This window comes from Protomyctophum parallelum, assembly GCF_964188405.1.
Source record: "Protomyctophum parallelum genome assembly, chromosome: 5".
Classification (NCBI taxonomy): Eukaryota; Metazoa; Chordata; class Actinopteri; order Myctophiformes; family Myctophidae; genus Protomyctophum; species Protomyctophum parallelum.
Genome location: NC_139702.1, coordinates 51357005 through 51374860, shown reverse-complemented (window position 1 = coordinate 51374860; position 17856 = coordinate 51357005). Strand labels below are relative to the sequence as shown.

At 44.0% G+C, this 17856-nt stretch overlaps 1 protein-coding gene across 1 annotated transcript; it reads right to left on the bottom strand.

Annotated features, from left to right (window-relative positions):
- Positions 1–5598: 5598 nt before the first annotated feature.
- Positions 5599–17525, bottom strand: LOC310858419 (non-structural maintenance of chromosomes element 4 homolog A-like; the record flags this gene model as incomplete). Its single annotated transcript, XM_083764526.1, has 10 exons — positions 5599–5664; positions 6120–6214; positions 6556–6604; positions 6684–6778; positions 6861–6951; positions 8875–8974; positions 15528–15685; positions 16351–16481; positions 17163–17243; positions 17363–17525. The coding sequence occupies 10 exons, from the start codon at positions 17523–17525 to the stop codon at positions 5599–5601; spliced, it is 1029 nt and encodes a 342-aa protein (XP_083620652.1).
- Positions 17526–17856: the final 331 nt, after the last annotated feature.

The following is a 17856-nucleotide window of genomic DNA, read 5'->3' as shown; positions in this document are numbered from 1 at the left end:
GTGTTCCCGCGGGTCTGGAAGTTCCGGGGACCCCCACAGGGAGTTGCACCACTTATTTCACACAGGTGTGATTTTTCAGCAACAAATGGTTTGCATGCAATGATACATTGTCTGTATGGCTGTTGTACTGCTGGGAAAGTGTGTATGGCTGTTGTACTGCTGGGAAAGCGCTGGCGCTTTGGCATGGGGGGTCAGATCAACATATGGAATGAATTCTGTACTGGCCATATGGAGCGTGTCTTGAGTGTACAGGATTTGATGAGGTCAGATCAACATATGGAATGTCAGAACAGGTCAGCTCCATATATGGAGATCTAAGGATGGCAGCGGGTTGTCTTGAGTGTACAGGGTTTGATGAGGGCCCAGGTAGGGCCGGGCCTGTTGCGATTTGAGAACTCTAGTTTTCGCCGGCTGCCAGGTGCAGTTGAACTGATAACTTTGGGGTGGGCCTGTCTAGAGTTTGAATGGACAGGTATCAGTCAAAAGGGAGACATCGAAAAGGAAGGACGGGTGGGGAATATCAACATATGGAATGTCAGAACAGGTCAGCTCCATATAAGGGTTTGAGGTCAGATGTAGAGTTGCTGGCCGGCTCCATATATGCAGATGTAGGTGAAGCATTTGAAGTTGCTGACCTAAGTCAAAGGGAAGTCTGGAATTCTCTACTGAAACTGCTACCTCTGTGACCCGACTAAGCAGAAGAAGATGGGTTTCAGAACTAAAGTAGAAAGATTGTGCAAATTCCCCATATATTCTTAACATAGACTACTTTCACCACATTGCAGTAGAGTCAGACTTTCACTTGTAATATATACCGTAGGTCCTCGTCTGCCAGTTACTTCGTCCATCTGTGTTTCTGAAGTACTTCTGCTTGGGGGTGTATGTGGAAGACTTGTGGCGTTTCCAAACTTTCCATTTCATACAATACTCAAATAACACCTTTGAGAGAGCACATAGAATCTGTTAATAGGCATGCACGCACGATCAAAAATTTAATATAAGAGAAATGTAGGGTAAAGTCTATTATAGAAAGGCCAGTGGTTCACAAACTGGGGGTCGGGACCAAATGATGAGGGGGGGGGGGGGGGGGCAGATTAGCTTAATGTACCATTGTTTTCTTACTAAACAGTCAGTAAACAATCTACAAGCTTTCAATGCCAAATATACTGAGAGACGTCAACATTACATCTAGTGACTCAGTGAGTGATGCCAACCTTGCAGAAGCCCTCTCTTGTAAGTCCTCTGGCAGTAACAGACCTGTGAATTTTAGCAGAACTGTAAGGGTCTGTTTGACAGATAGAATGGTCTACTCTAGATATATTAGTATATATTAGATTCACTCTGAGGAATTGAAAATGGAGGACCCTTATGTGTAAACAAGTGCTTGTTCTGGTTTTATCCTCTTTAGCAGATTTTGTTTTGACCTGTAGCCTACCTTGTTAAACTGTAGCCTACCCATTCAGAAAACTGAATACAAATTTCATTTATTTCAATCAATCAGACACTAGACAGACGTTAGCATTAGCATGTCAATATGACAGTGAACTCCACTAAAACAAAAGACTAACCCAAAACTCAGCGCAAACCACCTACCCCGGGCGCCCCCTCCTCAATGCTAGATAGATCATCATCTGCACGGCCCTGATCGTCGTTTTAAAAACTTACCGGGTCTCAAATCGTTCACAGTTGACCCGTTTCGAAATGTTCACCACCATTGTGATCGTTTGAAGTAGTTTTACTGTGGATATGGGCAGAAGAAGACAAGTTATTCTACAACTACAAAAAAAAGTTCTGGCGCTGCTTCCTGCCTAGCTGATCCATAGCTCAAAATGCGTTTCAACCATAGACTGTAAAAAAAAAAAAAAAAAAAAAAAACTAACAACCTACTAACAGCCCAAATCTTACCTGGAGTCAGTGCAGATATCTCTTTAGCTCTGGTGGACCATCAGCATTCAGCAAAGAAGGAAGGGCTATGGACCGGTATCTCTCCTGGGTATTAGATTTAAGAGTTTATGGGCCGTTTTCACCAAGAATTGTCTAATGATCTGTCTAGTTATCCGTAGAGCCGATAAAGGCGGTGCTATAGTCCTGGCTACAGGACAAATAATCCTACACAGTAGAAATAAAAAGACAGCTTGGCAATGCAGATTATTATACCATGTTGACCCTACTGTATACATTCTCTAATGAAATTAAAAGTACATTAGACAAAGCTTTGTTTGATCAATTTATATCTAAAGATGTACAAATTCATGGTAGCCTATGTGAACACCCTATCCGACCTATTCTGTATAGCCTACTCTACCTAAAATCCACATGAGTTGTACAACACCTGTTCCAGGGCGCCCCATAGTGGCGGGTAATGGTTCTCTAACTGAACCTCTCTGTTTGTTGATTCTCATATGAATAGCCTGGTATTTAAACTGCCCTCCTATTTGAGAGACACCACCGATTTTCTGAATAAGTTAAATTCTATCAAAGACATAACAGACTCAGATATTTTATGCACTATAGATGTAACTGTAGGCCTACCTCACAATTCACAAAGAAGGGCTAGAACATTCAACATTATATGCAGTCAAGAGACGACCAGTCACCTCCCACTGATTTGGTCATGGACTTGGCAAACGAGGTCCTTACTAAGAATTATTTTAAATTTGATAATGTATTTTACCATCAGAAACAAGGTGTGTATGGGGCTATGGGCAGCCCATTCTCTCCAAACTATGCTAATCTGTTTATGGGGAAATTTGAAGAAGACTTTGTATATAATAAGTAATAACCCTTTCAAGGCCTACATAGAATGTTGGCTTAAGTTAGATATATAGATTACATTCTTTTTTATTTTCAATAATACTACAGGGATGCTGAACAGCTTCACTTCCCACATGAACTCAAGGTTACCCTCTATCAACTTTTCCCTCAAAGCTAATCCTGAAACGGTGTCATTCCTAGATGTGAGTGTCACTAAGGCCTCTTTTAGACGGCGACCATCTCCATATAACACGTCAAAGTCCCGTTGCGTTCTCATTTTTTCTTACCCTTTACACGAGAACGCACACGTTATGATATGATGTGCTATTATGCTATACTGTCGCTAGGTGGCGATAACGGGCTGCCAAATAGACAGGTCACCCACGTACAAGAAGAAGAAACCTTGCGCAACACGGCTCTGGGCGCGCCACGGGATGGTATATATTTTATAATACATTAGGCTACATAAACGCTGCTGCCGCGGCTGCCGTCTATCACAAGGCTTTTTATTTACATCATGGTTTTACATTCAACATCGCTGATGAGCAGCACTTTGTAGGCGAGGAGGGAGGCTTGTTCAGGAACTCCATTATATCATAATGATATGGCTCTGCATCAATGTAATAAACATATGCGCTGTGAGCCAACATGAGCCATGATGTCATAAGTTTTGCGGATTCACCGTTTTGCCTGTTTATATGGAGACCATAGGAAACGGTGTTCTGAATGATTTCCACTCTGGAAGGCGGTTTCACTTCGATGCGTTTTCACCTCCTGAGAACACCGTTCTCGTCTAAATGACAGCGCTAAATGGTACTTTATTTTGCCGTTTTTTATGAACACCATCCTCGTGTAAATAGCACCTAAGTCTCCATTGGGTATACATACTACAGTGTACCGCAAAAAAACAGATAGAAATAACTATCTCCACTATTCAAGCTATCACTCCTCCAATTTAAAAAAAGGGCTACCTTTAAGTTATAGCCAAATGTTGAGACTCAAAAGAATCTGCAGTACAGAGGCAGACTTTGAGAGACAAGCCTCTGAAATGAGTGCCAGGTTCAGTGAAAGGGGGTACGAAGAAGTCACTTTAAATAAATGTAAATCCAGAGTCAAACAGTTGGGGATGGAGCCGATCTCCTAACCCCTAAATTGTCTTCTGTCTGTTCAAAGAGTTCAAACAGTTCAAAGAATAGTTTTGTCTAGCACATTTTCTCCTATTTCTCAACATATTAAACATACAATTAAAAAGCATTGGCATATACTCTCCAGTGACCCTTCTATAGGTAAAACTTTTCTCCTCCTCCAAATAAAAGGTCTAAGAACCTCATTGTTAAAAATGATATTCATGTACAATCTCAACATTTCATGTCCTCACTACCCTCAGGTAACTTCCCATGTAATAGCTGTCTTAATTGCAATGCCATGATCAAAGGGGAGGATTTTTTACGTCCTCACACAGGTAAAACATTTAAGTAAAAGGGAGAATCACTTGTAGAACAAAAAATGTTGTTTATCTCCTAAAATGTCCCTGTGGCTTTTGCTATATAGGAAAAACTAAAAGAGAATTAAGAACTAGAATCACTGAACATAAAAGCAATATCAGGACAAAAGAAAAATTCCCCATAGCTAGACACTTCAACAGCACTGGACATGACCCTGAGGTACCCTGAGGTTTCAAGGCATAGAATATATCAACCCTTTAAAGAGAGGTGGGGACAGAGATCGGTTATTATTGCAACGTGAAGCATTTTGGATCCATTTCTTAAACACTGTATTTCCTAAAGGTCTAAATGAAGAATTGGAGTTAAACTGTTTTCTATGAATAACTTTTTTTGTAATGTGGATTCTGAAATGAGACAATGATTTCTTATATGTATGTTCACTACTATGTATGTCTTTAATAATGAGACACGGCTCTATAGTCCCTTTTAATTGTACGCCGGGGTGACGGGACAGTGGGGAGTATTAGGCTGAAGTGGTTAGTGTTTTTTGTAATAATCATCAAAATCTACAAAGTAACTAGTTTCCATATAATTGTAAAGTGGAGTAAAAGTACAATACTTTAGAGGGGTAGAAGTAAATGTAAATACTAAAAAATACTTCAAAAATGTACAATATTAAACATTAAGTACAATACTTCAGTTCATGTACTTAGTACATTGACCATTAACTACTGAAGCCTCTGGCTATTTTAAAATAACCGATCTTCAAATGCTCACATGATTATGTTGCATTGAAATGTCCCTCGCAATGTGTTGACCTTGTAGATCTGCCATTTTCTAAAGATTGATATGATTTATTAGTAACTTCGTAAATTCAGTAACTATAACTGTAGCATAGTCATTTGTACAATATTGGCCACTGATATGTAGTGGGAGTATAAAGAAATGGAAATAAAAGTAAGTAAAGTAGTGAAAATTTCAAATTCACTTGAAAAGCAGTTGGTTAAAAAAAACATTTACTATTTTATTTTCTCTTTTATTATTCAAAATAAGAAACAAATTACAGTTGGGATGCCTTAAAATCACAAATATACAATATAAAATTATTGTAAAAAAGATGTAAGAATGTAAAAATAGCAGATCTACAAGCTCGCGATGCTACGCATTATGAGCTTGTAGATCAGCTATTCAATATTTTTCATTTTTATAAAATGATAACATTTAAACAAAAAAAACATTAACCCAATTTGGGTTGGGAACCCCTTTTGGTGTTAGCATTATGCTATGCTTTAGCTATTTTTTAACAATTTCAGAACCAATGACATAGAAACAGAGCTTTTTCAGAAAACTGTCAGGATGTAGAACATTTTTAGAATCTCAGGTCAAAATGGGTTAAAGATCACTCCACATTTGCAGCATTTGCTGGGACCATGGGCTCCGTGATCTCAAATACTTCAATTATCTCCTAGGAAAAATGATAAAATTAAAATTACTATGTGTTGTCTCAAAATACAATGTTATACCAAGTGTGACAGTTATGGGCCACAGGAAAAAATAGGAATTGAGAGCACACCATTGCAATAAAAGGTGCAATTTTGAATTACTTTAGCAAACATTTTCTAAAAAGGGCATGTTGTTAAAGTCACAGTAAGCTTTGTGAAGGAGTGCCTTCACTGCCTTGTGTTGACAGGTTCAACTGAAACGGAATTTAATTATGATAGCGGAATTGAATTATTATAGCGATGGTTCAGACCATACAAGTAATACATAAGTACTAATGGATGCACACATTGCACACTGTACTGTCTCTTTATGCTTATACCAGAATTATTTTGTTTATGCCAGTGACACAAGCAGTGATTCTAGAGCAGTACTTCAAGCACCACTTGAAATGGTCCATAATGGCCCACAGTTGCTCACCTTCCAGCTCTGCATGCTGATGGACATGATGCATTGTTTATGGATGGATCCATGGGAGGCTGATCCTTTGTCAGCCTCCCCTGATGTCACAGGAGCTGAAAGCGCACACACACACACACACACACACACACAACTCATTGAAATAGTTGATATAGTCTGATATGCCGCATAGAAAAGATGCCAAAAGGGTTAACGTATGAAAAACACTTATCATTGTAAAATAGTAATTGAAAGAATATCAATTAATATTGCCTTTGTCACTATGCATTATTGTACAATAAGATTATTGTTCATCCAATATTCCACAAACGCATGCACCCATTGATGTTGTTTGCATTTCCATTCCATTCTGTATTCTGACTCCTGTATCTAGATAACTATAGATATGTATTCTCAAAAATGTAAAAATGCTGATATGACAAAACAGCAGTCTTACCAATACAGGGCAACTTGTTTGCATCCAGGTACAGCCTGGCCAGACCATCCTGCAAAAAAAAGAATCCAAATGAATATACAGTCCCCTCAAGCTTCCAACTGATGTGAACATTTAAACAGATGACTCACCCTGAAGAGGAATGATGTGTGAAACATGTTTTCCACTGAATGGGAGAACGAGGTGGGATCCATCACAAACTCGTAGTAGGATATGGGTGAAGTTGCTGCAATTGACAGAACATTTTAAATTAGACATTTGTCTGTTTGAAACTTTGTTATTATTCCTGTTGTGGAGTTTGAACTCACGATCTTCTGCATGGTAACCCATCAAGAATCCCAGAATCCGCTCTACCTCCTTCTCGGTAGCCTCTTGGTGAGACTCATCCATTTGCTTCAACTTGAAGACAAGAAAATGGACAAGATGCATTAACTTTGTAGACTTTGAATAACATCTACTGTAATGTATCTTTTGGACATAAATTACAATTACATGCTGAGCTGAATAATGAGTTATTGTCAACGATCCACTGTTCAGCGAGTGTGTGTGTGTGTGTTGTTATTAATACATGCTGAACAAAATGACAAGAACATTTTCTTTGTTTAGCAATTCAGCATGCACTGCGTGTAGCAAAGTAAGTCAGCATTGGATATACAATGTAGCTGAAACAAAATCAGTTTTGTATTCAAAATGCTCTCAAAAGATAGCATGCCGTTTATAGACAGATGCCAGGTTTGCCATACGAATGCAGGCAAGTGGACAAAAAAAAGAAAAAGAAGAGTGTTATTGAAAGGGCTGCGTAATGCATACGCATTGAGCAACGCAGAGGTACTTGGCCATCATAGCACACTACTTAACGATTATTGATGGGTATCGTTAGGATTTTATCAAGGCCGATCACTTCATTTCCTAATGATCGGAATCAGGAGCAAAGAAATAGGATATTGTCAGTTTGATTTTGGATATTGTACTATAGAGGGTATGCGCATGCTTAAAGTGAATGGCACATTGAGTGGCAAAGCAACATGCAAAGTGAGTTTAAAATTGTTTAATGCAATCAGATAGGACTTTTCTGCGTGGATGTATGGGCTGTCAAGGCCAGAAAGTAGTTTTTTGCCACTCAGTATGCAGGCGTTCCTGCACAACTTCCTGGTTTGATGATGATGTCACGCGCTATTGTGATATTTATATATAAATAGCTGAATAGTAACAATGGCAGTGCCAGAGTTTTATTTAATTTAAAAATAAATCCAATTGTAGATTTAGAGAATCATGACATCCCTAGTATAGTTTTAGCATATCAGAACAGATAGCAAATATGCAATGTTATTAGATCTGAGTTGTCCACACAATGTTAACAGCTTGTGCCCATGAAGTTTTTCCACATCTTTATAATTACACCTGTAGGAGGCGCACGACGTCTGGGGACGTTCTAGGGTCTTTTTAATGGTATAAAACCGGATCTGCTAAAATCAATTTTTTGACAGGGCCGTTTGCTAGGCAACGCGGCTCTCTCAGACATGTTTATTTCACGTCCTTGTTTACGGCCCAACAAAACTGTCTATTCTCTCTAAATCTACATCGCTCTCCATGGTTTTGATCAGAACGGCAATGTTCGGTCCTCATTTCTGACTTAATCAGGCATCTCCTTTGGAATATTAACGCTTCAGTTTTGCAGGGAAATGGAAGGCTTTTCAAAGTCTCACTCTAGCGCCTTTATTCTGAATGATTCCTAGGCAAATTGTTGTTGATAATTTACACAGAAAAAAAACAAATGAAATGGAGTTGGAACAACTGATGTTCAGGAGGAGGAGAAACGCGCATTGGCCCAGCCCTCCATGCCACTCTCCGCCCTCCACGTCAATCTACCTGCCCCCATTTATACCTGCCCAGTACCACCCAGAATCCTCCATGCTTCGCCCGCCTCGCTGCGTCGCACACCAGCCGCCTCCCTACAGGCTTCTCGCAACCCACCCCCACCCCTTCACCTCCATAGCAGCTCCTCTCCCCGCTCCCCCCAAAGGAGCTACTACATCCACCTCGCCAAAAGTGGATCAAACGATTAAAACAAAACTCTCTCCTCTCCTTATCAGGTTCCTGCAGGGGGATATCGTCCATGCGCACCGTAAGACGAACGCCTTACGACGAACGCCACACGACGAGTGCCATTCGACCTCCTCCCCAAAGACTCCAGGGTCGGCGACCCCCCCGGAACCCACACATCCGCTTCTTTCATCCCTCCTTCATCCCTCCATTACTTCACTGTCAATAAATTCCTTAAACCTCCCCAATGGCGTGTTTATTCCTACTAGTGAAATGTACCTGAGCTGGCATGGTCCTTTGGGTCTCCTTAGTGGGTGCCTTTCTCTGGCGCTCTAGCCTTTGCTTCAGAGGAGGGGGGTCTGCGAGGAATGATCCCCTCCTACCAGAACCAAAACAATGGAAACATAATAGAGCCACCATATATAACAGATTGCTATGCCATCTGCGGTAGAGATGTAATAAACATTAACCCTTAAGACTGCCACCAATAGCATTCTTCTTCTTCTTTTTTTTTAAAATATATATAAAAAAAATTATCCCACAATTTTGTAACCCATTTTTCACCCCGTGTCAATTATCTAATGTGATCCTGGGCTCTACACACCCTCCGCCAACCTAGTATATGGGGGGCATGGGGAGAGCAACGGGCTTGAACCCATGCTTCCTTCATGCCCAAGTTGCTCCTTTACACCTGACAGGGGGGAGTTTCCCTGGTTGGACGTAGCGTGTGGAAGGAACACGTTATTCCGACCAGTTCCTTTCACCTCCATCAGGCTCCCCGGCTGGCCAGGAGGAGGCAGTTTAGAGACCAGGATTACTGCATGTTTTTTGTGAGGGTACATACCCTAGGGGACACGGGGAGAACATGCAAACTCCACACAGAAAGGCCCTTTCGCCAACCCGCCTCGGGTATGGGCACTGATGACTCGGAGGAGGAAACACGCCGCCAGCACCCACAGCGTCCCAAGCGGGACTCAAACCCAGGACCTTCTAGCTGTGAGGCGACAGCCCTACCAACTGGGTCACCGTGCTTTTCAGTGACTTCTGCCAGCTCTAGATGACATTTTTGAATGCTAAACAATATATTATTATTTTTGTTCATTACGTACACACACACACACACACGCACCTAATACAGTAGGATGAAATTAATTCTAAACAAATATATTACAAATTAAGCTTGATTCTTGAAATTAAGTCAAAAAGCATAAATAGACAGACATCAATAAGCAATAACCATTCAATTTTCTTGATCTTCCTACATTGTTGTAGTATTGCACCATAATCACGAGTTTCAATATAATAAAGCAATTCAACAATATCCCACAAGGGAGTGTTGTTGTTGTCAGGATCTGCCTTCTGTGGGTTTTGTTTGGTGTTCCTGATTCTTATTTTGAAGTGATGCTTTGTGTTTCCTGTCCTACCTTGTAGTAGTTTCCTGCCTTGTCTCACCTCCCCTGATTTTTGGTTCTTTGTTTCACCTGTGTCTTGTTTTTCCCCAGCCAATCCTTGTGTTGATTTGATTTGAGTTCACCTGTGTCCTGTTAATCTTGTGCCTATTTAAGCCCTGTGTTTGGTTGTGTTCCCTGTTGGATTATTGTATTGTCACCTGAGTTCCAAGTCTATGTTTTGTTTGCTAGTGTTACTGCTATACTAGTTCTTTGTTTGAATAAAGACTTCTAAGATCCCGACTTCCTTGCATTTGGGTCCTGCTTGAAAACCACCACCCTGACAGAATAATCCAACCACGTCGGACCCAGCGGGAAGATTTTTTATTCTTCAAGATGCCAGCAGTTTGGAGCAAGCCACTATGCCCAGGTCTGTCAGTGCTCACACCTGTGACACATGCCTGTACTCTGCCATCTCTGACTCCTGCCCATGCCTTGCCCACCCAGGGGCTCCACGTTCCTCACCCTGAGCGTTATGGAGGTAATCCTGAGACATGTGACTCTTTCCTTGCCCAGTGTTGGGCAGTTTTTGAGGACCAGGCACGTGCCTTCTCCACTGAACATTCCCGCCTGGCTTATGTGAGATACATGCTCACAGGAGAGGCCCTATCCTGGGCTATTGATGCATGGGAGGAGGAACAAAGGTTTTGCTCCAGCTACTCCTCTTTCACAACAGAGCTGAGAAGAGTTTTTGGTTCTCCAGTGTCCAGTGTACCCGAGCCCGTGCTGCCCAGCACCATCAAGCCTGTGCTGCCCAGCGTCACCGAGCTGCCCAGCGTCACCGAGCTGCCCAGCGTCACCGAGCTGCCCAGCGTCACCGAGCTGCCCAGCACCACCGAGCTGCCCAGCGTCACCGAGCTGCCCAGCGTCACCGAGCTGCCCAGCACCACCGAGCTGCCCAGCGTCACCGAGCTGCCCAGCTTCACCGAGCTGCCCAGCTTCACTGTGTCCAGTGCCGCTGACACTCTGCAGCCTTGCACTTCATTGGCCCTCCCTACACCTGCCTGTTCGGTAAAGTTCCCAGATCCTGTCTGTAATGACTCGGTACCCGTCTACCCTGAGCCGACTCCAGCCCAAGACCCATTTGAGGGGTCTCGTTTGGTTGTGTTCAGGGGAATCCGTGGGACCTCCAGAAGGGGGCGTGAGCGCCATGGCTCCCGATACCGCCAACGTTCCCTGTTGCCCAGCGTCCTGGATGCTTCGCTGCCCAGCGCCTTGGAGTCCTTGCTATCCAGTGCCCAGTGTGTGTCACTGCCCAGTGTTCAAGAGGCTCCACTGCTGCCCAGCGCTACAGTGACTCTGCCCCCAGTTTTGCCTAAGATTGTGTTGGCTGGTCCTGCCAACATCCTGTCTGTCCCCACCTGTAAGTCTGTGTCCTCGTCTGTTGACAGTTTGCCAGGAACCCTGTCCCTTTTCCCTGCTGACACCCCTGTTGAACATTCTGAACTGCCTCTGGTTGTCGCTGTTGTACCCAACCCAGTCTCCCCACAGCCTCCAGACCCTTGTTCTGCCATTTCAGTGTCCTCCCGGCCACCAGACCCTTGTTCTGCCATTTCACTGTTTCCACAGCCACCAAACCCTTGTTCTGCCATTTCAGTGTCCTCCCAGCCACCAGACCCTTGTTCTGCCATTTCAGTGTCCTCCCAGCCACCAAACCCTTGTTCTGCCATTTCAGTGTCCTCCCAGCCACCAGACCCTTGTTCTGCCATTTCAGTGTCCTCCCAGCCACCAGACCCTTGTTCTGCCATGTCAGTGTCCTCCCAGCCACCAGACCCTTGTTCTGCCATTTCAGTGTCCTCCCAGCCACCAGACCCTTGTTCTGCCATTTCAGTGTTCCCACAGCCACCAGACCCTTGTTCTGCCATTTCAGTGTCCTCCCAGCCACCAGACCCTTGTTCTGTCCTCCCAGTGTCCCCACAGACACCGGATCCCTGTTCTGTCCTTCCAGTGTCCCCTCAGCCACCAGACTCCTGTTCTGACCTCCCAGTGTCCCCCCAGCCACCAGACCCTTGTTCTGTGCACCTATTGTCCCCACAGCCACCAGACCCTTGTTCTGCCCTCTCAGTGTCCCCTGAGCCACCAGACCCTTGCTCTGTCCTCCCAGTGTCCCCACTGACACCGGAACCCTGTTCTGTGCTCCCAGTGTTCCCTCAGCCACCAGACTCCTATTCTGTGCTCCTAGTGTCCCCACAGTGTTCTGTCCTCCCAGTGTTTCCCCAGCCTTGTGAGGCCTGTTGTGTTCTCCCAGTACCCCTTCGACCACCTGACCAATGTTCTTCTCCCCCTATGCCCCTGTCTCAGTGTCCACTACCCCAGTCCCTGTCTCCATGTCCTCCTGAGCCTTTGTCCCCATGCTCTACAGAGCCATTATGTCCCAGCCCTCTTCAGCCTCTTTGCCCTAGACCCAGCACTGCTCATCATAGTCCCATTTCTAGCCCTGTCCCTGGCCACCTTTCTTCCCCAGTTTTGCAGCCTTTCTCCCCTGTGTCCCAGTATGCCAGCCCCTTTGTTCCCCAAGCTACTTCCTCTTCCCAGCCTCCTCTGTTCCGTTCTGAAATGTCCTGCCCTTTGGTGGAGGGTTCGCTTGGTCTGCCTACTGCTCTCCCTTTCTGTGTGTCTGCCTGTCTCCCTCTCTGTGTGTCTGCTAGTTTGTCTGCTAGTCTTTTAGTCCGTCTGTTGGTCTGTCTGAGTTGATGCCTGTCTGCTTGTCTATGTGCCTATCTGCATGTCTGTCAGTGTGTTTGCCCACTTCAATGTGATTCCGGTTGTATGGTTGTGCGTTCCGCTGTCTCTCTTTGTCTGTCCTGTGGAGTGTGGAATGTCTGTAGCCTGCAGTGTTTTCCTGGTTCTGGTAGTTTGTCAGCTTTTCACCTAGTTGTGTGTTGCCTGTTTGGATGTCTTTGCCCTTGTGTGCGTCTTCTTGATTGCTTGTGTGCGTGATTCCTACTCGGTCTTGTCTATTTTCTGCCCGTTTCTCGTCACCTTTTCCTTGCCAGTGTCCTCTATCCTTCTCTCTGTTCTGTATTGGTCAGTCTTCCCCAGCCCCTCTCCACCCTGCCTTAGTCCCCAGCCCCTGGCCCTTTGCTATAGTCCAGTTCTGTTTACGCCCTGCCCCCTCTGTCTTGCCCTGTCCCTCCAGTTCAGTCCTGTCCCTCAGTGCAGTGCCCTGGTCCCTCCTGTTTGTTGTTTTTTTGGTGCGTCTGGGGATCCGCCCCTTTGAAGGGGGGTATTGTCAGGATCTGCCTTCTGTGGGTTTTGTTTGGTGTTCCTGATTCTTATTTTGAAGTGATGCTTTGTGTTTCCTGTCCTACCTTGTAGTAGTTTCCTGCCTTGTCTCACCTCCCCTGATTTTTGGTTCTTTGTTTCACCTGTGTCTTGTTTTTCCCCAGCCAATCCTTGTGTTGATTTGATTTGAGTTCACCTGTGTCCTGTTAATCTTGTGCCTATTTAAGCCCTGTGTTTGGTTGTGTTCCCTGTTGGATTATTGTATTGTCACCTGAGTTCCAAGTAGAGATGCTCCGATCAGGTTTTTTGGGGCCGATCACCGATCACCGATCACTGGAAACAGTACAGGCCGATACCGATATTGCCGATACCGACCGATCACAGCGTCGTGAAATCCATATTTTTTTCCATTGTGTAGCATATATACTTACTGTAGTTTCTACTGTACTCTTCTTACACATCATTGACATTGTAAGTATAAAAATTAGGAGATGAGAAAGTTTTTTTGCAAGCTGAGGCAACGTGCAATATTTCACTCTAGACTCTCTTAGAGACAACTTGGAGGTTACAGAGTAAACTGTAGAGACTCAAAATGCAGTGGTTCCCAAAGTGGGGTCCGTGGACCCCCAGGGGTCCTTGAGGGAGTTCCAGGGGGTCCCCAGCTAAAAGGATAGTTTGGAACCAAATGGACCCGTCAGGGTTAACATTGATTTTACAATATAATTTGGGGTCTCAGAGATAGAAGTGGCATTAAATGGGGGTTCGTAGTCAAACTGGGGGTCCTTGAAATTAAACTGGTGGAGAAATTTGAGAATCACTGCTACAATCTTCTTATGGGGGTCCCTGGCATATCTTTTCAAATGGGGGTCCGTGGGCTGGTGATCAGTGTCAATTTGGGGGTCCTTGACGTGAAAAGGTTTGGGAACCACTGTCTTAGAGACAACTTGGAGAGTAAACTGTAGCTTTCTTCTTTCATCAAATACAAAAATATAATAATAATAATAACATACCGTACATGTTCAGTGCACGGACACAGACAACTGAACATTTCACTGTACAGACTAAAATAAAAAGCAGGCTGCTAGAGTTAGCACTTGTATACTGTATAGGCTCGCTGATCGTTAGCTTAGTGCTTAGATTAGCGTTTAGCTACTGATTCAACCCACTGATTGAACTTCATCTCCGCCTTTAATCTAAGTAATTTTTTTATTGACAACGTGAACGAACCCCGACACCAGCGCTGCAAAAATAGACAGATCTACAAGCTCTCAACGCGTAGCGAACTGCGCTGCGCTTTAGAGATGAGTCGGTCACGAACGAATCAAAAGAACTAGTTCTTTTTGGTGAACGAAACCGATCCGGTCACTTCCGTGAACGATCCGTTCAAAATGCAAATGACGGGGAATCGCCCGGCTGCTCTTCTCATTCAGTGCGAGGCTGCGAGCCGGAGGGTGCAGGTCGGGGCCGTGCTCTCCGTCTCCAGGGCTCCCACACACTTCTCCGGGGAGGAGGAGGAGCACTGGGCACTGGCAGGCTACATGTTGCTATGGCTAAAAACACTGTCAGCAGCCAGTGGTTGTGATGTTAGCTTCAAGCTAACAAACCAAGCTAATAGCTTGGCTTGCATCTGCTTGTCCGTTCCCTTCACTTCATCTCCACCTGTAACTTATTTCTTATTTTTTCCCAAGCTCTCAACAGCGACCGGAGCTGCAAAAACAGGCGCCCCCTTAAAGGAGACTTGCCACTGTCCCACTGTCTGTTTTGATCGGGCATTTTGATCGGCAATTTTGATTTATTTTGAGAATCCGATCCGATCCGATACAGGCATGATCGGCCGATCATGATCGGTGGCCGATCGATCGGCGCATCTCTAGTTCCAAGTCTATGTTTTGTTTGCTAGTGTTACTGCTATACTAGGTCTTTGTTTGAATAAAGACTTCTAAGATCCCGACTTCCTTGCATTTGGGTCCTGCTTGAAAACCACCACCCTGACAGTTGTACTGTATATCAGCATGGCTGAGATATGGTTGTACATAATCGCTTGAGATGAACACATATCTTGTGTGATATTGTCTTTACTCTTTACACACTAAAAGCTATAGAGTAATGGGAGAAAATAATATAATTTATTGACAAATATGAGTTTTTCAGGAATAATAAAGATATTACTCTGCTGCAGGTAATGTATGAAACAGTCAGACCCAACTACAGTAGATAGATAATGAAGGTAAATGGCAGGTGAAGTGATCGGCCACTCACATGTAATGAAAGGTTGGAGCTGTCTTGAAACAGCACTTTGCTCTCTCGGCTACCCTATGCCAGGCATCTAGGGGCAGGTAGCCGTCGGCTGCCACTCCATCTTCATCGATTGGCATCCTCCAGTCGTCCTCCAGTCGGTTAAACCCCATGAAGTTCAGCTTTCAGACAGATAGATGATAATGAGAGAAACATCAGCCAACACGGTTGTGTGTGAATAATGGCCATGTGAATTGTTCAATTGAAATGAGCAATTAGTTAAATCGCAGCCCAATCTCACTCTAACAAACATGGTGAAATAGCACGGATTGGCAATTCCCTACATACATGCCTAGCCCATTCTGAACGGGCACCCATTTTGGTGTCGGCATCATGTTATGCTTTAGCTATTGAAAAATAGCAGATCTACAAGCTCATATCGCGCCACCGAGTGGCGCGATACGAGCTTGTAGGTCTGCTATTTTTGAAAAATCGAAGAACGACTGACATTTTTTAGAATCTGATCTCAGGTCAGAATGGGTTCATCAGACCAGTGTGTGTCCGGCGGAAACCTCGTATGAATCTGATCTCAGGTCAGAATGGGCTAGAAAACCCCCAAATCCATATATCGCACTACTACTGTTTTGACCGCGACAGAGGCATGGCTTTCACTAGTAGTGTATGTTCATAGACATGAACACTGTTTCATGGAGATCGAGTATGACATTATTCACGATTGTGTGCCATTGGGTTTAACTCGGACAGAGCTGAGTCGGCTCTACCGAACTTCGCAACGTTCGACACGCCAAATTGCAAATTGGAAATCTACTTCACATAATGGACTCACAAGGTGCTCAGCAAAGGCAGACGGGTCAAAAGCGCTGCCCTCAACAGACAGCTGGTTTGCCTTCTCAAGAAGCAGGTCTGCGGTCATAGCCAGTAGCTGGGAATCCAGGACTGCTTCTCCAGTATGGACGACTGCCAAGGAACAACTCATTAAGAACCACCAATATTGACCAGACGTATGTTTTAAGAACCACACATATTGACCAGACGTATGTTTTAAATGTTTTCCAACATACAGGGAGTGCAGTGTGAATAGCAGGCAGCACAATGGAATGATGGAAGGCTTTATGTGAGATACTCTGTAATTAAGCCCATCTTAGTCCAAAGTGGAAAAGTGTATTGGGTGACCAATTCAGTACTTAACATTTAAGACCTTGAAAATGTACAATGAAAAACGTTATTTGCTGTATTACATTACAGGTATATCACCAAATATAGTGGAAAAAGATGGTTTCCCGAGGGGCATATTTGTGTCAAAGGATACAATACATGCATTGATATTATAGTTTGGGGAATAGGCTCCGTTTACAATACAACTGTAGTCCTGCTGTAGATTGCTGCTGAATGAACCCTAACAGAACTCGGAATGCCAATTCAGGATTTCTGGGACTACAGTTATACAGAGGCCAGAGTTTTACAGATTTCTTATTAACAATATCAATGCCAGTCTTCTTAAGGTCCCTGCACACTGCTGCGTTTTTCGGATTTTTAGCAGCGTCTTTCCGCCGGTTTTCCAAAAACAGTGTCCAGTCTTCAAGGACCTTAATTCTCATTTCTCACCCCACATTGAGATTTGTTACATTCTGCACCTACCATCTTTAAAAAGTGTGTTTGCCTCTTCCAAAACTTCAGTGAGCTTGTCATTGGCAGGACTCAGCATTTCTTCTCTGTCCTCTGTAAGAGACGTACTGTATCAATCAACATGCAGCAAAGTAGAAACTATCAAAGCTACCACAACAATTCTAAATATAAATTACAGCATACCCCACTCTGCCCTCACTCATGCTACTCACCAGTTAACGAGTTTATAAGCTCCCTATACTTTGTTCGGATTTCTCTCCTCAGGGCGGGATCATCCTCCTCCTCCTCCAGCCCACCAGCAGGCATTACATCGTCATCTTGACTGTGGCCAGCGTTGCTGGCTGTGGCCCCTCCGCTACCTCCTCCTCGGCTCATGTCTGACTGTAGATATGATCCTACTAATAAAACACATACAATATTTGAAACATATTTTAGAGGTAGCAGGGTACAAAGTGATGGTATTTTTAGTTGACTGAATTTTTCTTTACTAGTACTACCCATAGCTGTTGTGGGGTGGTACACTGCCTAGTTAGTACATGCTGCCTCAAGAGATATGTTTGGGGGAAGATAGTAGCCTGGCTTTGCCAGCCTCATAGCGGGTATTTACTGAAGATTCCTCCCCTCATATGTGGGGAGGAAGCGTCAGTGAATCTCAGGTAGTTGTTCATGTTTTTCATCCACGTCCACATTTTATCGAAATACTATG